This window comes from Ovis aries, chromosome 22 (genome assembly GCF_016772045.2).
Source record: "Ovis aries strain OAR_USU_Benz2616 breed Rambouillet chromosome 22, ARS-UI_Ramb_v3.0, whole genome shotgun sequence".
Lineage (NCBI taxonomy): Eukaryota > Metazoa > Chordata > Mammalia > Artiodactyla > Bovidae > Ovis > Ovis aries.
The window spans coordinates 24,564,379-24,590,537 of NC_056075.1; the positions used below are offsets into that span (position 1 = coordinate 24,564,379).

Below are 26,159 nucleotides of genomic sequence, written 5' to 3' on the forward strand. Positions count from 1 at the left end.
TGTTACTCCCAGGCCCCCACACTCTCTGCACACAATCAACTGTGTGAAACAGGGTTTTGTGTTGAAATCCACCCTATAGCTGGCTTTCAAAGGCCCTTTCTGAAACTCTGCAGGCTGCCTCAGAGATGGGCCCCAGAAATACTCTATTTTGCAATTTTTAAAAGTTTTCCAAAAGCATAAGAATAAAAAAGGGAGTGAAAGCTTCCTCTTGTCAATAGGAAATCCACCCTCTCCCCAGCTCTGCCCTGGGAAGCTCACAGATTTCCTGAAGTTAGAAACAAATACTGTGACCAGTTTCTACTCCTTGCAAGAATTTAATTCTTCCTTTAATATAAATAAGGCAGCATGAAACACCAAGAGTCCCGCTGCTTCCTGCTTCAGAAGCAGCTTTGGTGCATAAAAGATCCCCATTTCCCCACTGAGTTGTTGTCTCTGTATAAACAAGAGGCCAGATGGTAATTTTTCGGTGAATTTTCTTCTGGAAGCAAAGGGGAAGCTGGGGGAGACTGAGGCTTGATCTTGGCTTAAGGAGACTGGTTCTTGGTCACTGGGGTCTCTTCAAAGTACATCAGATGAGGATGAAGATCAGAAAGAAAAGGCATGGGTGACAATAAATAAGGAAGTTCACCCCAACTCTGGGAATGAATCCCCACAGAATGGGTGCTTAGGTTATTGCTGGAGACCATGTGGGCCTGGGGAGGGGCAAGCCCAGGCGCTGCTCACTCTAACCCCAGCTCACATGGAAAGCTTCCTACAGCTTCCTACAGTCTGTAATGCTTCATCACAGCTGAGCCAACCACTGTGAATTAACCCTGTCAGGCAAACTGTCCATCTTCTGGAAATTTCCAAGGCTAGCTGAGAGCACTCCTGGGGCAGAGACAGGATCTTTTCTTCGTTCATGGTAAGCCCGACACCCCTAAGGCATCAGGCATGAGTCTGGGAGGTATGGGCAGCTTCAGCACTGGAGGGAGAGTGCTGGGGAAGGAGCACTCATCCTTGCTTCCTGCCTGGCCCTCTGCAGGGTGACTGAAGCGATGCCAAGACAGGAGCTCCCAGAGGGCTAGCGAAGCCACAAACGGAGGAGGGAGCGGCTTCGAGCCCCCTGAGCCAGGCCTGGAGGCGGAGGCCAACGCCGACCGCAGGCTGTGCCTGCCCGGGGGCCGCGGCCCAGTAGGGCCAAGGCGCCCTCTCTGAGGTCTGTAGGCTGCGCCTCTAGTCTGTCTTCGTGTGTCCCATCAGCCAAGCCTCTGTCAGGCTCTGCGGGTGCTGGTCATCTGTGTGGCCAGCAAAACCCATCCAGAAAGGGGGGTTCTGTGCAGTGAGAGAACCCCACTGGAATGAACAACCAAGGGAATGTGAGGGTCTGCACGGGGAGCTGGGAGTCCACAACAGATCTTGCTTCCAGGCACCCTTTGCCCTAAGAATGGAACCCTGAGAGAAACCCAGGATGATGGCATCCTTCATCTCTATGATCTTCTCTGAACTGGGCATCTTCTCTGAAGGCCAGACCCCAGCACCCCAGGTACCAGGCTCTGTCCTTCATCCCAGTCACTCTGTGAGTGCCCTTCTTTCTCTCTCATCTTCCACCTTCAGTGCCTCCACCTCCCAACATACTGGTGGCTGGAGAGACCAGCTGTGGAGATAAATGAGGGTGAGGAGCCACTGAGCTTGGGCCCTACAGGGTTCAAAACGCAGCATCCAAGGGGAAGGGGCAGAGAGAAATGGGTGCACCCTGAGTCCTGAGTGAGACGTGGAGCTGAAACAACGGCCAACTTCAACTTCTCTCTGCCAGGTACCCACTTCTGTACAACAGAGACGTTAGCCACTTGGGCTGCGAATCTAAGTCTTTTCTCCAAACAGTATAAAAATGGCAGCCACAGTGGGGATCCCTATAGTGCAGGCTATGGATTGAATGCTGCAAATACCCATACTGATGCCCACTGTTTGGCTGCAGATGCCTGCGGCCAAGGGTTACCGGAAAATCAGGGTGCAGGGTCTTAACTTGGGTTCCTGTTGACATTCCTATAGATCCTTTGTTGATATTCAAGTAAAGACTGGACCTGGGATATAAAAAGAATCACACCCAAATCACTGTTTGCATTGTCCCGTAACTCAGAATCCATAGAATTCTATCATCATCTTTGTCATTGGTAGTGATCCAAAAGTCAGCTGCAAAGGATCAGTCCCTAAACCCAGACAATAGCTTCAACTGGCAAGTCCCAACGGCATGAACGCAAACCAGCTTTGGCTTGGAATTCCATTTCCTCTGTGCTATAGGGTCTGGCTTCCCCTGCGGGCTGAGCCATGGCACCCCATAAAGCCTGCCGTCTTCCCAGGACAGGGCCTGCAGATGCCCCCAGGGGTGTGAATGCAAAGGATGCCCTGTGTCCTGGCCCTCTGGGTTGTGGATGCTCTACAAGATTACAGTTTTCGGGGGCAGGCTGGCATGGTCTGAGGGAATATGGAGGGAGTACTCGCTAATGAGCGCTGGGGCGTTCTTGAGCATCTCATAGAAGGAGTCCACTGTCTTCCGGTAGAGACTTCGCTGTAGGACGAAGGGCCGGAAGAGGTTGAGAGGCTCCGCCCTGCGCACGGCCTCAGGGAGCCCCATCGCCTCTGGCACCTTGCGGTTGCCGATGAAAAAGTGCTGGAGCTTCTTCTCCAGCAGGCTCTTCTCCAGGAAGCAGAGCAATTCGTGGAGACGAGCGTCGAGCTGCTCGGCTTTCCAGTCGGCAGGCCGCCGGGCGAGCAAGAGGTGCAGAAGGGCGGTCTTCAGGTGGTAGTTGCCCAACCCGCTGGGGCCGGTCAGGCGGTTCTGCTTGGAGAGCAGGAAGGAGGCAATCTGCAAGCAGCTGAGGTGGCAGGCGCCCTCGGGCAGCGCCTTCGAGGTTACCCTGAGGAAGTGGCGCTCATAGACAGCGAAGGACAGAAGCCAATCGGTGCTGGATGCCCGGGTACCCCCGCCAGGCTCCCGGGCAAGGTGGGAGACGAAGTACAGATCGGAGTCGTCACACTGGATCACGGGAATCAGATTGAAGGGCATGAACTTCCCCGAGCGGAACCTGATCTTGAGGGACCCCGGGGTGTCCAGCTGGCCAAAGGCCAGGTCGAACTCATACTTGTGCTCGATGCGGTGCCAGGCTCTGGTAAGGGCGGTCTGGAACCACTTCATGACGCGCATGGTGTCCAGGTACGGGGAGTTGGGGGCGCACAGCGGGTCTGCTGCCTTGCTGCCGTGGCGCACCACGTTGTTCCTGCCGTGGAGGAGACAGAGCATGTCTTCTCCAAGCTTGGTCTTGCCGCAGATACAGCCCAGCGTGTCCTCGTCGGCCCGGACCACCTTGATCTGGCCATAGCCCTGGCGATCCAAAGGCACAGAGCGGCTAGAGCACCAGAGCTCTGGGTGGAAGTGGTAGGGCTCCGGGGGCATGAAGGGTACGAAGAGGTCGCACAGCAGAGGCTTGTTCACCTGCCAGTTCTCGTACATGCTGTCCACGCCGATGAAGTCCTCCACCTCCATGTCCGAGTCCCGGCTGCACAGGCTCCTCAGGGCTTCCAGCAAGTCATCCACGAAGCCTTCCACAAACTCCCGGGTGCGGGCGGCGTCAGCTGTGGCTCCCCGGATGCAGCGCTCGTAGAAGTGGTCGAGCGTGGCCCTGTTGGGCAGGGTGAGGCCCCGGAGCGGGGCGCCCTCCAGGTCGGGCAGCTCGTCCTCATCCGAACCCAGGCACTCGGGCGAGGGCGCGTCCTGGTGGTCTTGCCGCCACACCTCGATCACCAGGAAGAGGATCATGCAGAGAGTGCTCCACAGGTCCCAGGCGGTGCGGCTCTCATTCTGCTGCTGGCCCTCCTCTGCCACCTGCTCCAATGCCTCCTTCTCGGCCTCCTTGTCGGCCGCCAGCCGCGCCATCTCCTCCTCTAGGCGCAGCTGCTCCAGCTGCAGCTTCTCCTGGTGCGCCTGCATCTGACGGATGATCTCCTCCTCGTTCTCGGGGACCGTGGCGTTCTCTCGTGGGAACAGCAGCGGGTGGTTGATGATGGCCGTCACCACAACTAGGCACACCCGGAAAAGCCCCAGGGCCATGGCGGCAGCTTTCCTGGGAACAGAGAGAGAGACAGGGCTGGTCACACCTAGCTTTCCTCAACACCGCTCACTCCCTTGTCGTTCCCTCCCACTGACCTCCGCCCCACCCAACCCACAGCCCAGCCTTGTTGGGAACAAGAACCCTGAAGTCCCACAGCAGCATCCTGGCTAAACCACCACAGTGGTGGACCTGTTTCTGTCTGCCCAAACAGTCCTCTTTCTGGTAGCAGCACCCACTTCCCCTGGGAACCAAATCTTTTCTACTCCTAGTCCTCATGATTTGGGACGGGATGAACCCACCCCCAGTCAAGGGGTGAGGATATAACCCCGCCTGACAACTTCATACTCCTCCTCACCCTGGCAGTGGTTGTTTCTGGATGAGTTTATGACCTGCTCTGGCCAATGGGAGATAGGTAGGATTTGTTGGGACCAATGGGGAGAAAGGCTTACCCTGTTGCCTAAGGTTGCTCAGGCAACCCTGAGGGGTTACACCTGGTATTGGCTCTCTAGCTACCTAAAAGGGAGATCTGCCAGAGAGAGGTGCCGACATGGACCCAGCAGTGCCTGAAGCCATTACCTGTGGACTTTGTAGTCATATAAATCAATACATTCCTATTTTGGCTGCACCGCATAGCTTGCAGGATCTCAGTTCCCTGAGGTCAATAGGAATTGAAACTGGGCCTGGCAGTGAAAGCCCAGAATCCTTACCACTAGGCAACCAGGGAATTCTCAATATATTCTCTTTTTGTTTAAGTCAGTTTCTTTTCTAACACTTGAATCAAAATAATAGTTTATAAGACATCCTTTCTTCCCCCTCAGTGAATGGCTGATTCCTCGGTATAGTATAGCCTAGTGGTTAGGCAGAGAAGGCAATGGCACCCCACTCCAGTACTCTTGCCTGGAAAATCCCATGGACGGAGGAGCCTGGTAGGCTGCAGTCCATGGGGTTGCTGAGGGTTGCACATGACTGAACGACTTCACTTTCACTTTTCACTTTCATGAATTGGAGAAGGGAATTGAAACCCACTCCAGTGTTCTTGCCTGGAGAATCCCAGGGACGGGGAGCTTGGTGGGCTGCTGTCTATGGGGTTGCACAGAGTCGGACACGACTGAAGTGACTTAGCAGCAGCAGCAGTGGTTAAGAACAGAAGGGCTGGGTTCCAAAGCCAGCCCTGTCACTCACTGAATTAGCTATGTGACCTTGGGCATGTTAACTCACCCCTCTGAGCCTCACTTTCCTTACTGTACCAAAGGAGAGCCAGAGCACCCAGAAGGTCATCATATTAATGAATTCACTGTTCATGCAAACTACCTACACAGCACGGTGCACAGCATGTTTACTGAGCAGCAGCTGAAACAGTCTTGAGCCCTTATATACCCCCAATGAAAACCTCTCCTTCTGATTGGAAGACCCCACCCCAAATTCAGACACTGTTCTCCTGGCTGATCCTGAATCTTTTCCCAGACGATCTAGGGAACAACCAGAGTGACTAAGTCATTGACTTTCCTCTCACTAGTCATCTGAACTTCTAACCTGGCTTCTTAATTGTGAAAGGAGACGTGACATTCCTCCAGGATTTTTAGGTCTCAAGTGACTTTGGGATAAGGACTAACCCCTTACAATACTTGCTATTCAGACTGTGCAGCTGCAACACCCCCTGGGAGTTTGTTAGAAATGCAGAATCTTGGCCCCACCCCAGACCCACGGAACCAGAATCTGCATTTTAATACCATCCACATTAAAGTCTTCGAAGGACTATCTCACATAGTAACCCTTATACCCTCTCTTTCCCCTGGCTGGAATCTTGGGAAGTAACAATTGGCCTTTTTGGCATTTGCCCCACCCACTTCCTGTTGGGGACCTCAGCTAGGAAAGCAAATGGACAAAGGAGGTCATTGCTGGAGAACTAAGAGCCCCCACCTCTGCCCCAATGCATGCCAACAGACCTGATAGGAGCCCCATTTCCTGACTTTGAATTTGCACCCTGAAAGTCACATGTTCTGGTTCTTACCCTAATGGTACCAAGAAGCAGGTATCTATCAGCAGGTTAAGGACACCTCTGGATGGCATCACCAGTGCAATGAATATGAACTTGGGCAAACTCCAGGAGATGATGAGGAACAGGGAGGGCTGCCATACTACAGTTCATGGGGTTTTAAAGAGTTGGACTCGACTGTGTGACTGAACAACACCTCTGCAGGTTCTACCTGGCAGTGCCTGGATGTAGATAGCCTGAGTTTTCATACTTGGGCAAAACCTGCTGCTCAGGTGACCCCTCTTCATTAGCAGGAACCAAAAGTGTTGGGGGTGGGGAGGTCCAGCGGCAGCAGAATTCAGTATAGTTAAGTTCAGGTTTAAGAGGTGAACTGAGACGCTTACGCATTTCTACTTGAAAAGTCAATGGAGGACAGGAGAAAGTGGAGGAAGCTGGGCTGGGAGGGAGGTAGGGTGAGGAAAAAGTGCAGGGGGCAGCCAGCCAGTTTCTCTGCCCGAAGACAAGGAGCAGCGTGCAGGATAATTGCATGAACAGGCCAGCTCTGGTTTCCACATTAGAGAAACATTGGTGGAAAATTTGACCAGGGTGGTCCAGTATAAAACTGTGAGGCTGGCTGATAAACATGGATCAGAACTTTAGGATAAAGGGGTGTGGCACCCCACTCCAGTACTCTTGCCTGGAAAATCCCATGGATGGAGGAGCCTGGTGGGCTGTAGTCCATGGGGTCGCTGAGAGTTGGACATGACTCTGACTTCACTTTCGCTTTTCACTTTCATGCATTGGAGAAGGAAATGGCAACCCACTCCAGTGTTCTTGCCTGGAGAATCCCAGGGACGGGGGAGCCTGGTGGGCTGCCGTCTATGGGGTCGCACTGAGTTGGACACGACTGAAGTGACTTAGCAGCAGCAGTACTAGTAATAGAAATGACAACCCACTCCAGTACTCTTGCCTGGGAAAACCCATGGACAGAGAAGCTTGGCCGGCTACAGTCCATGGGGTTGCAAAGAGTGAGACACAACCAGGAGACTAACACCTACAACATACATAATGGTAGAATGCCAGGCAGCAGTCAGTCAGGAGGTAATTTGGGCGTTTTGAGGCCCTAAAGGGCCTGTACTACAGACTGCCACACTTGGGCACAAGCAGGCCCTGACAAGTCACAGCCCAAGTCTTGGCAACACCTGATTCTTGAGGTCGGTTTCCAGGGTAGGATGCCACCAGCCTGGCAGTGGGGTGCCATCGCTAAGTCCTATAACTGGGAAGTCCTCCTCTTCTCTCTCCAACAGCTTCCACAGGGCCCCCTGTGTATGTCCTCATGCCTGCTGCAAGAGGATGTGCTAAACTAGGGCAGGCAAGTTTCAAAACTCCAAATCAACTAGATCAATCAGCACTGTGATGAGAGGCTAAGAGGATGGACTCTGGAGGGGACAGACTGGGTTAGCCCCAGCATCTGCACTACTAGATATGTGACCTTGGACAAACCATTCAACTTTTCAGAATCTCCGTCTTTTCATCTGTAAAATGGGAATAATAATACCTGCTGTTGTAAAGGAAATAATGCACAGAAAGCACTCAGCAAAATGCTCATGTGTTAGTCACTCAGTTGTGTCCAACTCTTTGCGACCCCATGGACTACAGCCTGTCAGGCTCCTCTGTCCATGGAATTTTCCAGGCAAGGATATAGGAGTGGGTTGCCATTTCCTTCTCCAAGAGATCTTCCCAACCCAGGGATTGAACCCAGGTCTCCTGCATTGCAGGTGGATGTTTAACATCTGAGCTACTAGGAAAGTCCAAAATGCTTGCCCCTGAGCAAATTTTCATATAAAAGGTTAGCTGTGATGGGATGGGAATAATAGATGAACCTGCCTGCAGGGGTCTGCAGATACAGTGGGCCAAACAAATGCCCCTACAGGGGATGCAGGCAGCCACAGATCACTAGCAATAGTAAGGTTATGAACAAGACTCAAAAGAAGCAGGAATCACAAAGGACCCTGGGCTGTAGAGACAGGCCCAGGTTTGAACCGTGACTGTCCCTTGCCGAGGGGTCGTGGGTGAGTCACTTGGCTTCTCTAGGGCTCCACTGCTTTACCTGTGAGATGGAGCTAACAGCAGGCCCTCCTTCACAGAGAGGGGAAGTTAAGCAAGACCATCCAACTCAGGTGCTGAGCACAGTGCCCAGCATGGGGTAAGCACATTACAACACCAGCTCCTTCCTCCTTGGCCTCTAGGGGCTTATTATCTCAGCAGTCAAGCACACCAACCCTACCCAAGTCCCAGGGGTGTGGAGGAACACACGCTCAAAAGTGCTCTGAAAGCACAAAATGCTCCCCTAAGCCTGCTGTTCCTCGGTAAACCACTCCATCCACTCTTCCCCCCAGTAACAGGGTAGGGGGTGGGGTGGGGTGGGGGTGGGGGTGGGGTGGGGCAGCAAAGCCTTGGATCCTCCTGGAGGTGGAGCTCCCTCTGACTCACTTCTAGTTTAAACCACCTCCGCCCTCCTGGGGATGGGATGGGATCCCAGTTGTTGTCTGGCTCCTGATACCCTTTGTGCAGGCTGGCTTTGCCCGCGGCGCCTAAATGATGGGGAACAGGGCGGAGCTGCTGAGTCCGCACGAAGTGGGGCTGGGTTAGAAGCCTCAATTACTTCCCCTCCCCAAGCCAAGTCCCAAGAACTCTGCCCCAGGGTCCTGGGGGTAAGAAGAATGAGGGAGAGAATCTGGATGTTGGGACTTTTGGAGACCACAGGGGCAGGACAGCAGCTAGAGCCTCTCACAAAACTGTGGATATATGCATACACACACGTGCGCGCGCGCACACACACACACACACACACACACACTCCTCACCAAAGGGTCCCTTTCCCCCAGATTTAAGTATTTCACCTCTGCCTTGGCCCAAATCTCTTACCTCTGCAAGGCTGCCCCATACATGTAGTCTGAGACATCCAGCTGGGTTCAGTTTTGAATATAAACCTGGGTCACCTGGAGGGCTTTTGTGGGTCTGCTTGCCAGGAAGCAGGCAGGAAACCTGCTGAGTTCCTCTCCACCCCCGCCCCTGCCCACAGAGCGTGGCAGCCCATGCAGGTCACGGCTAAACTTAGCCTGGCAAACATCCAGGGTCACTGGGGCTGGGGCGGAGCGCTGCGTGTGGTCAGCCCAGACCAATGGTTTACTCAAACCCTTACTCTGAGCCTGGCTGGAAGCCCCAGACCCTGGGGGAGAAATCTAAGACCTCCCTTTCCTTCTGTGGGTCCCTCACTTCCACATCCTCCAGGCCCCCGAGGCACCCCCACCACAGCTTAATCCAATAAATGCCACCAAGAGTTGGTTAATAGTGGGACTTCCCTAGCGATCTAGTGGTTCAGACTCTGCACTCTCAATGCAGGGGCATAGGCTCCATCCCTGATCAGGGAACTAAGGTTCTGCATGCCACACGGCCAAAAAAAATAGTGATACACTTCATTTTATCAAGCCCTCACTAGGATGTGGGGCTTCCCTGGTGGCTCAGATGGTAAAGAATCTGCCTGAAATGCAGGAGACCCGGGTTCCATCGCTGGGTCAGGAAGATCCCCTGGAGGAGGGCATGGTAATTGTCTCCAGTATTCTTGCCTGGCGAATTCAATGGACAGAGGAGCCTGGAGGGATGCAGTCCATAGGGTCGCAAAGAGTCGGACACGACTGAAGCAACTTAGCGCTCACGCACAAACATAATGCTGTGGAAGTAACTTGGGCTTTGGTGGAAGCAGTCAGAGCAGGCTTTCTCAGCCTAGCTGTGCCTTTTCTAGTTGTGTGGCTAGAAAATTACTTCTCATCTTGGGCTTTGGTTAACCCACCCGTGAAACAGGGGTGACACCCACCACTTAGAAGGTTACAGGGGTTGCTGTGAGCAGTGCTCAGCACATCCTAGTGAAGTAAAAGTGCTGGAATTCTCCAGGCAGGAATACTGGAGTATGGTGCCATGCCCTCCTCCAGGGGATCTTCCCAAACTTAATAGTGTGCAAGGAATATGTTGGGTGCTACAGGGCCCACAGAGATGAGGATGGCATGATCCTCAGCAGTGAAAACACTACAATCCATGCAAGAGGCAGACAGAATGAACACTAGGCTACAACATTGCAGAGGGAGTTTCACTGCTGTTCTTTGTGGGAACTTCTTTATCTGTAAATCTTCTCTGCGCCCATCGACCTGGTTCCATATCCACCACGCCCCTTTCCTTCCAGGCAGAATTCCAACAACAAATCGAGAACAGCAGGAGCCTGTGTCCAGCCCTAAAAATGTGTTCATCAACACCCGCCTGGCTCTGTCACCCACCTGCCCTCACCTGGGGCTGGCTGACTGTGGCCTCAGCAGTGGGGGTGCCTTTCTTAGCAGCCCAGCAGCCAGGCCCTCCGCCTCCCTAGGACAGTGGTTCCAATGTGGTTGTGGCTCAGCATCCCTAACATCACTTGGAGATGTGTTAGAAAAGCAAATTTTCAGGTGCAGCGCCAGACCTGCTGATCAGAAATTCCAGGGGTGGGGCCAGCACCTCTAGGTGGTTCTAATGCCGACTCCAGTCTGAGACTCACCCCTTCCCAAGCCAGGCAGGCTTCTAGGGAGGAGGAGGGTGGGACTCCACAGTGTCCCTGCAGCCCAGATCCTGGCACTCGCCAAGGGTTTGCCTCACGCCTAGCCTCTCAGATGCAATTAGCTCTGCTAATTACCATGGCAGATGTAGCTCAGGCCCTGGCGTCATCTTCAGAGCTGAAAGGAGAACCTGTGTGTCCTTACAGAATGGAATAGGGACGTGGGCTGATGGCAGGGGGACGACTGACAGCCCAGGTCCTGTGGGGTTACTGGAGTCCCTTTCCTGTTGCTTAGATTCTGGGCCTCCCAAGAAAGAAGTGGCTAAAGGAGACCCAAACTGTCCAAAGTCTGGGCTGAACCCCTCCTGTGTCCCTGGCCTTGTGCTGGAGTTTCACAGTCCTGGACAACGAGATACACGTTGTTAGGGGGAAATAAATCCACAAATTTAAGAAAGTCAGAATTTAGAGTGGAACTCATCTAAGCCCCATTTTACAGATGGGGAAATTGAGGCATAATGAGGAGACACACCTGACTGGGAGAGTGGGTGAAGGTGGAAGTGGTCCAGGCAGACTGTGGCCCCTCACAAGCAGAAGAGGATTAGTGAAAGGTGGTGTTTTCATTAACAGCTAACAGGAAGCTAATTACTCTGCATGTGTTTTGTCATTTAATTTCCAGAACACCAGATAGGTGGTTGAGGCATCCCTATCTTGTGAAGAGACTGGTGGTCAGGGAGCTTCACTGCTACTACTACTAAGTTGCTTCAGTTGTGTCCGACTCTGTGCGACCCCACAGATGGCAGCCCACCAGGCTCCCCCGTCCCTGGGATTCTCCAGGCAAGAACACTGGAGTGGGTTGCCATTTCCTTCTCCAGCTTCACTGGGTGGCCTCTAAGATTTCCTGGACTGCAATCTGTGATGAAGCCTGTCTTCTTCTCTCTGCTTTACTCCTTCCATCCCCTCAGGGGCTGATAGGAAACCTCCCCCGCCTGGTGACACCTCCCTGCTTTCCCTGCCAGTGGCGACCACCAAAATCATCAGGTTGGCTGACCCCAAGCTTCCTAGGCCTTGGAGAAACAGGACTATAAGCCAAGAGAGGTGGAATGCAGAGTGCAAGTTTGACCCTGAGTCTTCGTTTGCAGTTTGGGCCCCTGGAGCAGGCTGTCTGAGTCCTGGTGACGTACGGTCAGTCTGTGTCATGCCCAATTCCACTCTTCTCTCTCGGCAGAGGCCACATCCCATGCTGGTGTCTGACCAGCTTCCCTGCTGTTCAATAGCACCCACCATTCAGGGCCGGCTCAGGGGTCCCTCCTCCGGGGAGCCTGCCCTTTTCCAAACCCCGTGGGTCAGGCCACATCCCTGCTCTTTACTGTGTGGGTTTATGCTTTGTCCCTGCCTTTCTACCTGCAGTGCCAGCAAGGGCTCGAAGCTGAACATCGTCTCCATCCCCACCCCTAACTCCTCCAGGCACCACACTCAGGGCTGGACACCTGCAGGCGCCCAACATGTCAGTGGGAGTTGGCTTATCACCTACTTGGGAGGGATGGCCCGCCTTGTGAGTGATGGGTCTCCACACATCCCTTCCTCGCCACCTCACTCTGGGCCAGGGGACAGACAGACCCAGCACAGACGGTGCCACAAAGGGCAGCGCTGCAGGCACTGGCTGCCGCCTCTCAGGACGGGACTCCTCTGCTGGAGAGGAGAGAGGTCCCGCCCGGGGAAGGCAGACAGCCTCCACCAGTGCATTTCAGGCTGGGGTCTCTTCACCTGCACCCTGCAAGCGGACGGGGGAGGGGAACTTCAGGGAGAGGGTGAACAGCTCTAGGGGTGGGAACTGGCTGCTGGCCAGCCTGAGGCCTGGGCAGAGAGGGAGGGGCGGGGGAAAGAGGAAGGAAGAGGACCAAAATTAGTTGAGAAAGTGGGTAGAAAGGGTGCAGTTTTGGGCCGCCAGGGCTTCCTCTTTTCAGTGTCTTTGCAGCACCGCCACCTTCCACTGCATCACCTTTAGCTCCTCCCACTGGCGGGAGGACCTCCTTCTTGGCCTCAGCCTGGCACTTCCTCAGACTTGCCACTTTTGTGGCCACTGGGCTCCTTCCTTTACTTCTTTTTCACCTTCCTGGGCGCAGGAGTGGTGTTGATGTAGGGATGGAGTGGGGAGGGGACACTTCCCAACGTAACTGGCTCAGGGTAGGTGCTGGACAACTGGGCCACTCAGGCCTTCTCTGGGGAAGCCACCACACTGCATGTTCTATGCACCCAAAATGGCATGATCTTTGCTGTTTCCTCCCAGAGAAGCCAGAAATCTGCTTTTGACCAACATCTCAATTTTACTCTGCTGTCCACTCTTTCAAAAATTCTTTGAAATCCATGTGAGCCAAATAAACTGTATCAGTGGGCCACCCTGAGTCTGTCACCCCTCACATGCCTCCTCTCCCTGCCCACAGCTGTCCCCTACTCCCCACCCAGCATTCCACTCAAGGCTGCCTGTGACCCCAGGATTCTCCTCACTCTTCCCCCCTCAGCCACACCGCCACCTGCTAGCTAGCGCCTTTGCATCCGGGACTCCCTGAAATACCTCCCGCTACTGCTCACTCCCGCTCAACTTTTCACTCCTGGTCCAGTGCTGCCCCCATTCCAGTGTTTTCCAGTTGGCCTCAGCAGCCACTCTCAGTTAATCCTAACCAGCCAGTGCCTGGGGCTTGCATGCGCCTTCCCCACAGCCTCTCCAGGGACGAGAAGGAAAGAGAGTGACCGTGTGGCCTATTGTGTGGGCACTGAGCAGCACTCAGATTACAGTCCAAGGCCTGTGGTTCCCAGGACTGAGAGCTGCACCCTCACCACCCCTTCCTAACCCAGGGAAACACCAGGGTTAAGATTGGCCCTGGCCCTGGTAGGGGTGGGAAAGCAGGGCAGAATAAGGGAGAGAGCAGAGCCCCCACCCCCCTGACCCGGAGAGGTGGACTACCTACCGATGGGCCCATGGGAACTGTACACTTTTGGGGAGCAGCCTTTCCACTGATGGGAGCTCTGCTGTGGCCACACGTGGCCACACTGGCCAGACTCCTTGAGGGAGCCCGCTCACGTCCGCCAGAGTGTGGAGTTTCCACCAGGCCCACTCTCAGAAGAGGGAGGCGCTTCCACAATGCCACCAGGATGCCAACCCCATCCTCTGGACTGGGGTCAAGCAGCTGGCCAGCCCGGGTGCAGCAAGGACAGTGGCCTGGACTCTGCCCAGATGGATGGGACAGCCCACATCCCTCCTGTTCCTGCTCCTCCACCGCATCCCATGCACGTCCCTCAGCGGCAAGGGATGGACAAGGCAGGGAAGCCATCAGTCTCCCAAGAAGGACAGGCCTCCTTCTGTCCAGCCGTGCTGCCTGAATTCCCCGCCACCAAGGCCCTGAACCACAGGGCATCATGGAAAATCACAGTAAAATTCTTGGGATGGAGAGACAGACAGACTAAGGCCTGGGGTCTCAGAGGCTAAGGGATAACAAGGAGGCTGCAGTCACAGAGACAAGGAAGGGCTCCCCTGGCAGTCCTGAGTTGGGGCCTACACCCTCCTCTCTCATTCATCCTTCCCAAGGCTCCGGGAATGTAAGTTACTGCTGTTGAATGGCACACCTCAACAGGACAAGTCCATGTGCTCATACCCAGACCCTATGAATGGGGCTGAATTTGCACAAAGGGTCTTTACACGTGTAATTTAATTAAGCATCTTGAGGTGAGACACTTCCCGATCACCCTGAATGCAAAGACAACTGTCCTTCTAAAGAGACAGAAAAGGAGAAAACAGACAAGGAGGAGAAGGTGATGGAAGATGGAGGCAGAGGTTGGAGTGATGCACCATAGCCCACAAAGGTCTGGAGCCATGGGAAGCTGGAAGAGGCAAGAGAGGATTCTTCCTTAGGGCATTTGGAGGGAGTGTGGTCCTCAGAGTACCTTGATTTCAGACTTTTGGCCTCCACAGCTAAGAGAGAGCAGAATCCTGTTGTTTCAAGCCACCACATTTGTGATCTTCAGTTACAACAGCCCTTAAGTGGCTAGTGCAGTCTCACAGCGCATCCTAGCTTGGCCACCCAGCTTCCCATTTCTGCTGGTCACCAGCAGCAAACCAGCCATCGCCTGGGATTCCAAGCAGAGGACGCCACGCTATAGGGCTCTCCCTCCTGGCCGGGTGTGGTCCTTTGGAATCAGCTCCTCTGAGCTCTCCCCTAATTCCAGCCACCTCAGGTAGCCCAGGCCCTGGAGGTCTCCCTGCCCCACTTCAGGGAGATCCTGAGTCCATGAGACACAGATCTGAGCTCTAGTTCAGTCAGGGGACGCCCTTTGTTCCCTTCCCTCCCGCGAGGACCACTTCAAATTATCTACTGTTCTCTGAACACCTCCTAGAACTACTTTCCCACCATTTCCTACAACGTCCACGCCTAACGCCATCGTCCGGTCCTCACAGTCAGCCCATTTCAGAAACCACTTCCCAAAGTCTTCTGGATCATCTCTTCCCCCAACTCGAGACAAATCCTTTTCTTGAAGGGGATGGACGAACTAGGGGAACAGACAGCCTATTTACTAAACCTCTCAAGTGCAGGCGGGCATCTGGCACTAGTGTAGACGGTGTCTCCAGAAATGTGACCCAAGTAGGGACCCAACAGAGCCCTGCTCCTCAAGGCTTTGCTCTTGGCTCATCTGCCTGTGCAGCAGCCCCATTTCCCAGGCAGGAGTCCAAGGCAACGAGAGGTTGACCAATTGCTCAAGGTCACACAATAGGAAGAGAGCAGAGGAGCCAGAGGCCTGTGCCAGGCCTGCGGTTCTGGACCCTGCTGTCTCCCCAGGGGACCCAGGCTGCTGCTTCATCACAAGGGGCTGCTGGCCTGAGCTCTGGTGGCATCCCACCGCCCTCCGTGGTTGGGCTCCTCTGGGGTCAAGGTGGGCCTGTGTGCCTTGACATTCTGCAGAGCTCCTGGCAGAGACCATATGCAGGGCCGCCTGCTCACTGTGCCAAGGACATGGTGACCCTGGGGACCCACTGGCTTACACCCTGCACACGGAGACATTAGCTTTCCAGAGGCGTCTATAAACACCCTCCATGCGTTTCCTACAGTGGGTGTGTACCCAAGGGCTTCCCTTGAAACCCAATTCCCACACCAGGTTTCTAAACTTGAAGTTACAGGGTGCATTTTAACAACAGAAGTGCAGTACTAACCGTGTCCCACAGCGAAGCAGTCCTTCTGACTGTCAGACATTGGCTTGGCTTAAACTGCTGTTTCTGGGAAGTCTCCTCTGCCCCTGGGCCCCATCTCACTCCCAAGAGCAGCTACCCGGAGGGAACGTGAACACTCACTGTAGGGTGGCCACACCAGGGCTCCCCAGACTGTCCGCTGTCTCTCCCTGCATCCTGTATTTTCTACACCCCAGGCCTCCAAGCACAGCAGCAAATGCTCAGGGCAGACCCTGCTTTTGGGACACCGAGGGCGGTCTGCAGCAGGCGGTGGGAAGTAGGCTCCAGACCACAGCAAACACACAGGCTTAGGGGAGGGACTCAAGGGGGTGGTGCAGGAAGCTGAGCGTAAATACAAAGGACAACAAAGGGAAGGGAAGGGAAGCCCCTCCCACCCACCCACAGGCCCCTCTCAGAGCTGAGCAGGGGATGGAGGGATTAAGTAGATTGTTGGTGCCCAGCAGCCGCCTTTCCTGGGTTGGAACAAAGAGCCCAGCTCAGGGAGACACCCGCGGCCTCTCTGGGCACAAGAGATGGGCCCCAGGGGCTTTTCTGCAGCCACAGAACAGCCAGTTCCCCCTCTCCCCGCCTCTTCCTTCTCCCCACCCTCCCCACTGCCTCTTACTCCATTCAGGCTTAAGGGGGTACTGGCCCCCACCACAGTGAAAGCCCAGGCTGTGTTCCCACCCTGGTCCCCTGAGGCTTGGGCGTACCTGACACAATGTCCAGGGCCCCAGCTGGTCTGAGAGAGGGGGAGAGAGGTGGGGAGGAAAGGAGGCGCCCTGGGCCACACACACAGAGACACACACACACACACACACACACACACATCATACACACACACACACAGAGTCACGCTGCTTCGTGACTGCAAAGATCTAAAGACCCCTTTCATCTTAATAAAGGGGAACAGCAAGAGACTCAAATGCAAGAAGGAGGCCTACCCAGCTGTAAAAAACATAAGAGCTGTGGTTGGCCCTCTTGGCTGGGCTCTCCACTGCAGGGACCTCCCTCACCAGGGCCACACCAGTCAGAGCAGACCAGTCCTACTCCTCCAGGGGGACCTAGGAACTGTGAGAAGAACGACCCGCAGACTCACCCAGGAACACAGTCACCCTCCCTGTGAGTTACACAAAACCACCATCTACAACCACAAGGTTTTCCAGCCACAGGGTTGGTATGATGACATTGTTGTGAGGATGCCCACGCTCTGTCCTAGCTTCTACCCCAGGCTATACCTGGTACACAGTAGGTGTCCCAGAACCAATTCAGATACACACGGGTCTGGCTGGGATGCGCTGCAAACTGCCATTGCCACTGCCAAGCTCACCGGACATCCTGCCACCCCAAGGCCACCCAGAAAGAAACAGCCCAAAGCTCTTCAGCTCAGAAGGGCTTAATATTTTGTAGAGGCTTCCTAGAGAAGGGCCAGACTCTGGAATCAGAGGCCTGGATTTGAATCCTGGCTCTCCCACTTGCTATAACAACTGCACCTACTTCATGGCATGGCAGCCACACGTCATGCTCCGTAAAGGACATTGTTACTGGCATCAGTACTGGTGAGGAGGCCAGGTCTCCGTTTTGATTTGTTAAATCCTGCTGGCTGCATCTTAGGGACTCCTCTGGGCAGAGGTAAGATGGCCTACATTCCTGCAGCATCCCCAGAAGCCCGGGGTCAGGGTAAAGTTGTCACCTCTACCTCCTGCTTTCTTGTAAAGGCCCCAGGGGCTGCCACCAAGGGAGAGCAGGAAGTTTGGCACCTGGGAAATTCACAGCTCCCTGCCTGCCCATCTGGCAGCAACAATGAGAGCTCCTCCACCATTTCTGAGCACCTAGGAGAAACCAATGCTGGTCTCTGATTAAAGGTGCTGCATGGATGCTTGCTGAATGAATGAATGAAGTCAGGACTAGGAAAAGAATGTCACTGCCTGTATGCCCTGGAGGAGGAATTTGAAATGGGAGTGGAGCAGGGCATCCTGGATAAAGTAAATTCTAAATTTTTTTTTTTCCCCTCTGCGAGGCACCCTGCCATCTGAAAAGCAAAGTAAAGCCCTAACAGTGGTCAGTGCCTTGGGAAATGTGAGCACACCCCTAGGGACAGACCACAGCCACTTTAGGTCTGTACAGCCTTCTGCTAACTGCAGGCTGGCTAACCACCACCACGACCACAATGACGTCCCAGGAATGAACTCTGACACAAGTTATCTGACCCTCAGCTATCTCTCCCCTTGACACCCACCTCCTCGCTGGAGAGCCTTGGAGAAAAGGAAGACAAATGGAGGATGACAGGGTGAGATGTGAATCAGGCAAGGGAAGAAGAAGAAGCGCAATCCTTGGTAGAGTGAAAAGCAGCTTGGTCTTCCTGGAGGACACCAGACAAGCTGCAGGGCCCTGACACCCAGGGGAGGGCTTAGTACACAGCGACTGACGAGTTCCACTTATTGAGATTCAAGCATGATGCAAAACACTTTACTTTGCTATATCATCCTTACAACAAACCTCAAAAGGAGGCACAGAGAGGGGCGGCCACCCACACCAACATCGCAGAGCTGGGATTTGAACCCAGGACTGCCCAGCTTTCAAGCCCCTGGTCCTTCCGTCATACCGTGCTGCTCAGTGACCTGTGAAACATCAGACATGTGCCTATGGGCTTTCCTTCCCTGTACCATTTAGGGAAACTCTCTTGCTCAATGTGCTCCGTTGTGTCTAACTCTTTGCGACCCCATGGACTGTAGCCCACCAGGCTCTTCTGGAAAAACAGGTGACAATTTAGGTGAAATGTGGGCATGATGCAAGGAGTCAGACTTAATGAAGCTATGATGCTCCTTCCACCCAGAGATTCTGGGTGTGTGACCCTGGATATCTGAGATGGCTTTTCAGTTCAAAGGATGGGGAAGCCTCCTCTGCAGTGCATGGGGAAAGAGGAGTGAGGTCTCTTGAGACCCTGGGCAGTGTGTTTAGGGGTGAGGCATTAGGAGGAAGAGGAATGGATGCATGGGGGCATTCAGAGGAGGCACACAAGGGTGGAGCCCAGACATCCCCGCTCTCTTCCCCTCCGGCCCAGGCATGCCTACGTCCTCAGTGACTCTGAAACAAAGTCAGCAAACAAAGGACCTTTTCAGGAACTCCAGGCGGGTCCCCAGACTGCTACTAAGAAGGCTATTGAAACAAGCTCCCAGGAGAACTGTTTGTTATGAGCACGTGGTTTTGCATCAACCAGCTGGGCAATTATGAGGACAACGCCCTCCCTGAGGTTTGAGGCAGGAGTAGGAGACCCTCCTGCATCCGCAGTGCAGGGAAGTGACCTGGAGGGAGGAAGCCCAGGAGAGTTACAAAGGGGAGCCCCTCCTCCTGGGCACAGCAAGGGTCCTGCTGTGCTATTCACCTGGCAGTGAGTCTGTTAAACACTGTGGGCTTTGAATTTTTTTCTTAGGAGTTCCATCAGAGGATTTCAAGTGCACTGAATATTATCTGCTTCTGGTTGTTACTGTCCCCATTAAACAGACAGAGAAACTGAGTCCTGTGTGGCAATATCACAGAGCAAGAGAGGATCTGGGGTGGGTGGTCTGCCTGTTGTCCTCTCACCTTGGACACTCAGACTTTGTCAGATTCTGTCCTTAGGCAGGACACCATGGATACCCTCGGCTGTCCTCGCTAACACCACTCGCCAAATCTCCAGTATATCTCAGACACCCTCAGATTCCTACATAAACTGCTGGGGAGGAAAGGATTCCACAGGTCTCATGTAACCCACTTAGAATTCCATGGGGCATGCCAGAGCTGGGTGAGAGGCAGCCTCAGAGACCTTGTTTCTATTTCCAGTTGGTAGCCACCCCTGGGGCAGTGGATTCTGCACAATCTTCCTCTGTGTGCATCTGATCACAAGGCCCCGTGAGGCTACTGAATCCCCAGCACAGTGTTGGGCACTTTGTAGGTGCACAGAAAGAGCATACTTGTTCCATCAATGAATGAAGGTTCTCTCTTAGGTCAGCCTTCCCAGGAAGGAGGCCATGTTTCTTATTTTCCTTTAGTGGGAGGAGGTGAAGAAGAAGGGAAAGCCCCTTTTCTGACCTCCCCATCGCTACTCCTGTCTTCTCTCACCATACTCCCTTTGCGGACTGATTCAGGTTGTAGGAGGGAGGCTCAGAGCCATGGAAGCCACAAGAAGCCCCTCAGGAGGCATCCTTCTTGGTCTGAGTTGCAGCTCAGAGACCCAGACAAGAAGGCAGCTGTCAGTACTTCGGGCCTGGAGCAAACCCAAGGCCCAAAGACCCTCCACCAAAAGGCTCATAGCCCAGACCTCGGACTTGCAGCCTTGCCCTCTTCCCCTAGCCCATCCCGAGGAACACACCTGTGGATGAAGCACTGGCAGCGCTCCTTCCCTTCAACTTGTGTGTTACAGTTGGGTGGTTCTCGTTCCTCCCAGTATAACTTAAGGTGGAGGTGTCTGTTGCCTTGGGCGACAGTGATGTCACTGGTGAGGTGCTTCCATTCTGCTGATGTCACGGGGTGGGCCACGTGGACGAAGGGGCTTGAGCTTCCTACAGGAAGACATCCCAGGTTCCAAACTGCCCAGGTGGACCCTGTACACCTCGTGGGCACAACCAAACAATCCTCTTCCTGTCCCAGAAAAACCTCACCCTCTCTCCACTCTGGGTGCCATGCCTCAAATCCAGCTTTCTCTCTCCTAGTGTTGGTGGAAAGGTCTGGATGGGTAGCTTTACCCTCAGCTCTGAATGAACCCCACACCAGGGTACCAATCTCCTTTTCACCATCTGGGAGAGTCTGGGTCCCTGTGGCCTTGCCCTTTGCCCAGAGCTAAGAGGAGGAAGCAGTGGGGAAGTGAGGTCCCAATCTAGCAGAGAATGCTGATCCTCCATTGACCTCCATTGTCTTTCAGTGCTCATACCAGCCAGAGACTGGTCTGCACCAGGCACCATCACAGTGGCTTATAAGCAGGCCCTGTGAGGGGTTGTCCACATTTTACTAATGACAGAGCCGAGGCTTGGAACAGTCAAAGCACTTGCCCAACTCCTGAGCTCTGGAGCCAGGACTCAACCCAAGCCTGCCCTAAGTCAAGGTCGATGTGAGTCATACCTCCTTGGCTCTGGGGCACCTGGAGGCTTGTGGCTTTCTAAAGAAGAGCCATGAGGGAGCCTGGACAGGGAGAACCCTTTAAATCTAGAGGCCAGCTGGGCAGGCCAGGTGGTTTAGACAGCCAAAGCAAGGACTTAGGACTGTATCACCCTCATGTTCACACCGGGGCTGCAGTAGGTGGTCAGTCCTGGCCCTTCCAGTTCGGTGAGTATCTGTGTTGACTAAGGACCATGTTTCTTTGCTCTATACTTGACTTCTTGTTGACCCATCCAGGCCACCTGACCATCTCCTTGGTTTGCATTTACCCCTGTGGCCTGAACCTACAACCCTGAAATTTTATAGTAGTTATTTAACTTATGCAAATACAACTTAATGTAGCTGGGAGCTACTGCTTAGAAAGCACTAAATGAAATAAGTAAATAAAATAAAAAATGCTAAATTATGGAAGAGGACAGGGGGACATCCTACTGGCAAACACTGCCCTTGAGGGACTGGCTAAGGAGATACACATAACATATAGGACTGCTGGTCTACCTGGCAGGCATCTCTCAACTGGTGATGGGGCCACAGAAGTGAACAGAGTCCACGCTATTGGACCACTGCTGCCCCTGCCCTCTGCCTTCCCTGACCTGAATCCAGCTTTGCCAAGCACAAGCTGCCTTCTGGTTTTTAGTTTCCCATGTGGCTTGCCCAGGACTCAAGAAGCCAGTATCACTGGCTCTACAACAGTTACAAAGTCTTCTTGCAAATACGCTAGCAATTTTATTTGTATACTTTGTAGTGTACAAGAGCTCTCTGTAGATGACTCAGTAGCTCAAGTCCAGACTGTTCTGAAAATTGTGGAGACAGGGTTTCTGAATGTGTGCAGCTAAGAGCCAGAATCTGGGAAAGGTCACATGACATGGGAAATCGGCTAGGTACCAGTCGACCCTTTCCAAGGCCACGATGAATTTCCCATTAGCTGAGAAGTCTATATTGTTTAAAATACTGTCTATAGACAGTAGATGGAGAGAGAAGGCAATGGCACCTCACTCCAGTACTCTTGCCTGGAAAATCCCGTGGATAGAGGAGCCTGGTAGGCTGCAGTCCATGGGGTCGCTAAAAGTTGGACACGACTGAGCGACTTCCCTTTCACTTTTCACTTTCATGCATTGGGGAAGGAAATGGCAACCCACTCCAGAGTTCTTGCCTGGAGAATCCCAGGGACGGGGGGGCCTCATGGGCATCTGCGGGGTTGCACAGAGTTGGACACGACTGAAGCGACTTAGCAGCAGCAGCAGCAGCATAGACAGTAGATAGTAAAATGCTCCTTTCCAGCTAATTAAGTGCTGTAATAATGCTTAGGGTGAAAAAGAAGTGATCATACACACAGTGCTGTGAAATGCAGTTTTGGAAAGTCTTTCTGGATGAGCTTGGGAAGGGCAGACGAGCCGCACTGGCCAGGGATAGGGGCTGTAGAGCTTGCAAGTGTCAGGACAGTGTGTTCAGATACTTCTTCCATCCTCCATTCCCTCAGGCATTCTCTGCCCAGGTCAGGGACCCTGCATGGCCCCTTTCCTCTGCACCACACCCAGGCAGCACTTACTCATCATCCTCAGGACAGGCCCCAGACTGGATGTGCGATGTCACACTGCCCAGTGATTAAAAAGGAAAGACATCGGAAGCTTGGGCCAGCCCTGCCTCTCTTTCCTTTCCTTCAGCTGCCAGGTAAGTTTTCCATCTTCCTCCATCTGAGCTGACAGTGGGTTTCCTTCCTCTGATAAAGAGCAATCGCTCTTATCTCTTTCTCACGAGGGGCCTCAACCAAACTAGCTTTTGAAACTTCACCTGCTTCTTGTTCTGTGAATGCTCAGTGACTTTCAGGCTTCTGAACACTATACTTCTCTGTGACTGAGTTTCCACAACTATAGAATGGGGATGCCAATACTGATGTCACCGGGCTACTGAGAAGATTAAATGAGTTAATACAGGCCAAGTGATTCTGGTGAAAAAAAAAAAAGGCAAATGTTAAGCCCTCAATAATTGGTTATCAGGCTGTTGTGTACGGTTGTATGGGTGGTATACTGCTCAAGAACACCTGGCTGGGAGAGTGGAAAGGATGAATCAAGCTCACATGCCAGCTTGCACAGCTATGTGCCTTGGCTCTGCCCACCCAGATGAGGTCTCTGTGTTTTAAATGATACCAAGGTGCCATCTTCTTGTTAAGAGGAAGCACCTTATTCTAATTCATGCAGATGACGGAACAGGCTAGCAGCAGCCTTGGAGGTTACTATCGTCAGCTCTTGGCACTCTTCTGGCTACATCCCTTTCCCTAGCAAGACAAGATTAGTCCCAGCCACAAGTAAGGTCCTGCTCCTCAGCTGTCCAGCACATCTGGAGCACTTACCCCTCCCTTAGCAGGCTCGTGGGGTAAAGCTTTCCCCAAGCGCCCCCCAGGGCTGCCCTCCAATTGAGGGGACTCTGCACCCCAAACATGGAGCCACAGAGTCTTGGATGCTGGAGGGACACTCTCCTTCATAATTGTCGATGGCCACCTGTCTCCTGACAGTGACGGCAGCGCCTTAACTACTGAGGTGCCCCAGTTGTCAGCAAGTTCCTCCTGATTTCCGAGTCCGTAAAATCCATCTCCTGCTTCTCCCACCCTGTGAATCCCTGAGGCCAGACAGAGCAAGTCTCCTCCTTCTCTCGAGTGACAAAATTGGAAATTCCTGAAGGCCAGAGCCACCTTCTCCTAGGTTTCTCATCTCTGGAGGAAATACTGCCAGTCATTCCCTTCTCCCCGACAAGAAACACCTTCCCAACTCTCACGGCATTCCACCTCTTCCCTGTGGACAGGTGAGAACAGGGCTGTGCACTCCAGCCCTCCACCCAGAGATACTTCTCCTCCAGACAGAATCCTCCATCTTCTTCCCTTTATTGATCCCAAGGGGGTCCAAGGAAGAAAAAAACACAAGACCAGGCTCCTCCCAGACAATACCTTCTCAGGTGGGCAATTTTGCTAGAAGCCTCTACCAGAAGTTCCTCCATTTTTTTGCCCTCAGATAAAAAGTTCACCCACAAACTCTCATCTTTGTTCTTCTCATGTGTGGTGCAGGAGCTGGGAGGCGTTCTTGGTGACAGCTTCTGGGCTGATGGCATGAGGTTAAAAGTTCAAATCCTTGCCACCCGTAAGTTGGAGCTTGAAACTGCATCTTTGAAAATTACCGAGCTGGAGGATGGCACTTGCACAAAACTCTTTCCATTAGAGAGTCAGCCTAACCACTTTACGGTTACCCGCAAGTGGAAACTGTGAGAGCAGGACAGCCTGGAGCAGCAGCAGCACATAGGGAATCAGCAAACAGTGAAAGCCACTTCAGGCTTGTAGGCTGGAGAGAGGACTCAAAAGCACAGCCCAATATGCTATAAAGGAGGGGTGGATGGCAGCAATTCTACCTGTGCACCAGGCCTTTTTGCAAGGCTGGCTTGGACCTGGGACTGCACCCTGCACAGGTTTGCTTTACCTGGCAGCCACTCAGCAGTAGAACTAGTTTATGAAAGGGAAGAACCCTGGGTCAAATCCAAAAGAAGAACCTCCCCACTCCCTCCTCCCTACCAAAATAGGACTCTGAACTGATTTAGATTCAAAAGGACAGGGTCCAGGATCCACCAGCACTTGGTACTCTTCTAGTTTTGGGGAGGAGGGGGAGTGTAAGGAGGGATGATTCTCACAGCTTTCAGAGGAGCAAAAGGCAAAGTGCGGTCCCTGAGGGGTTCAGTAAAATACTTGCCCTTCCTGGGACACAGCACTTTCGTTTTTAAAGAAAAAGAGCGTTTTGGATGGGAAGCCCAGTCCTGGGGCATCCGAGTTCCTCCAAATCGCAGTCAGGAAGTTGGAAACTCTGGAGAAGGGTCTGGGATGCTACTAGAGGGCAGATGGAGACTAGCAGCAGCCCCAAGAGAAAGTTCTGCACGGCGTGGGGTCTCCTCCACTAATAGCCCAGAAAGAGGAAGCGGCGGGGGCTTTATCCTGCCTCCAGCAACCTCATGGCTTCACTACGTTAAACTAGACAACAAAGACTTCATACCTACTTTCTCCTTCCAGGAGGGGGAAGGAAGGATGGAAGGGAGCTGGCTAAGAAGCAGGGCGACTCGACTACTCTTTCAGCTCCAGAGCTCTGCTCACACGGTCCAAAGTAACGGATCTTCGCGGCGGTAGAAATAACAACGTGGTCCCGCTTCCGGCATCGCGGTTCGGTGGGCCGGGAGGAGGCGCTGCCGCCGCGCGGGGCTGCAACGGGCAGCGCTCACTGGGGTCTCCGCGGCCGGGGAGAAGCCAGAGAGGAGAGGCTGGGATGCAGGACCCCGCACGGCGCGAAGAGGGAGAGGACAGCCTCCCCCCAACCCGCGCCTGTGCTTGGGCGTCGTATCCCAGTCCCTCAAGTCAGTCCCAACCCGGGGAGCAGAGCGGGCGCGCCCCTCCAATCCGCCTCCATCTCCGGCGCAGCTCCGCCTGGACCCTCTTTTTCCTTCCAGGCCACGAGATGCTCCGGGAGGACGCAGAGCCTCGCGGCCGCGGGCCCAATACTTACCCTTCGGCTTCGGTTCCCGCTCCCGGAGGCGGGAGGGATCGCGCGAGTCCCGGCTGCGCTCGCGGGTCTCGGGGGCCCCGGAATCCGCTGGCTGGCCGCCGCTGCGGCTGAGCTTCCCGCCCGACAATTAGAGGGACGGGGGCGGCGATACCTCGGCCGGCTCCCGCCTTCTGGCCCCCATCCGCCGGGCTCTAGAGGACTTCAGAGTTACTCATTTCCTACATGTCAAAGAAACTTTTCCTCCTTATAAGAACAAAACACCCGCCTCTCCTCCCTGCCGTGGAGGCTCCTTAAGGTGGACCGTGAGGGTTAGGGGGCGGCTGACCCAGGGTCCGCCGCGGAAATCTGCCCATCGACCACCCCAGAAACTCCATAGGGGCCAGCAGAACTGGAGGGTGATCGGGCAAGACGGAATCTGGCTGCTGGATTTAAACTGGAGCGAATGGACAGGGAGTCAAGAGAGGACGCCCTTAAAAGTCTGTCTGGGCGGGCGGAAAGGAAGGAGTTAAGTCTCTGCACGCCTACACAGGGTTTTCCGCGGCGCGTTTTACAAGCGGTGGAGTTCCAGGGGCCACTTATTTTGTCCTTTGGAAGGAAGTATAAGTCGAGCACAACGCTGGTCCTTCTTTTCGACTTC

General features: G+C 53.8%; 1 protein-coding gene across 6 annotated transcripts; it reads right to left on the reverse strand.

Annotated features, from left to right (window-relative positions):
* Positions 1-294: 294 nt before the first annotated feature.
* Positions 295-25,742, reverse strand: ITPRIP (inositol 1,4,5-trisphosphate receptor interacting protein). Of its 6 annotated transcripts, none has more exons than XM_042239049.2 (4): positions 25,523-25,742; positions 25,019-25,221; positions 20,209-20,398; positions 295-4,097 (listed from the first exon to the last, which is right to left on the reverse strand). In XM_042239049.2, the coding sequence occupies exon 4, from the start codon at positions 4,082-4,084 to the stop codon at positions 2,414-2,416; it is 1,671 nt and encodes a 556-aa protein (XP_042094983.1). In that variant the 5' UTR covers positions 4,085-4,097; positions 20,209-20,398; positions 25,019-25,221; positions 25,523-25,742; the 3' UTR covers positions 295-2,413. The 6 variants fall into 6 exon arrangements, with proteins under 6 accessions (XP_042094983.1, XP_042094981.1, XP_042094984.1 ...); XM_042239047.2 differs by lacking the exon at positions 20,209-20,398 and adding an exon at positions 23,932-24,258; XM_042239050.2 differs by lacking the exon at positions 25,019-25,221.
* Between the last annotated feature and the right edge of the window lie 417 nt (positions 25,743-26,159).

Coding starts and splice junctions, on each gene's coding strand:
- ITPRIP (XM_042239047.2), bottom strand. CDS start 24,092: ATGCCATCAGCCCAGAAGCTGTCACCAAGAACGCCTCCCAGCTCCTGC. Junction 4,098..23,931: donor AAAATTGCCCACCTGAGAAG/GTATTGTCTGGG, acceptor CTCTGTTCCCAG/GAAAGCTGCCGCCATGGCCC.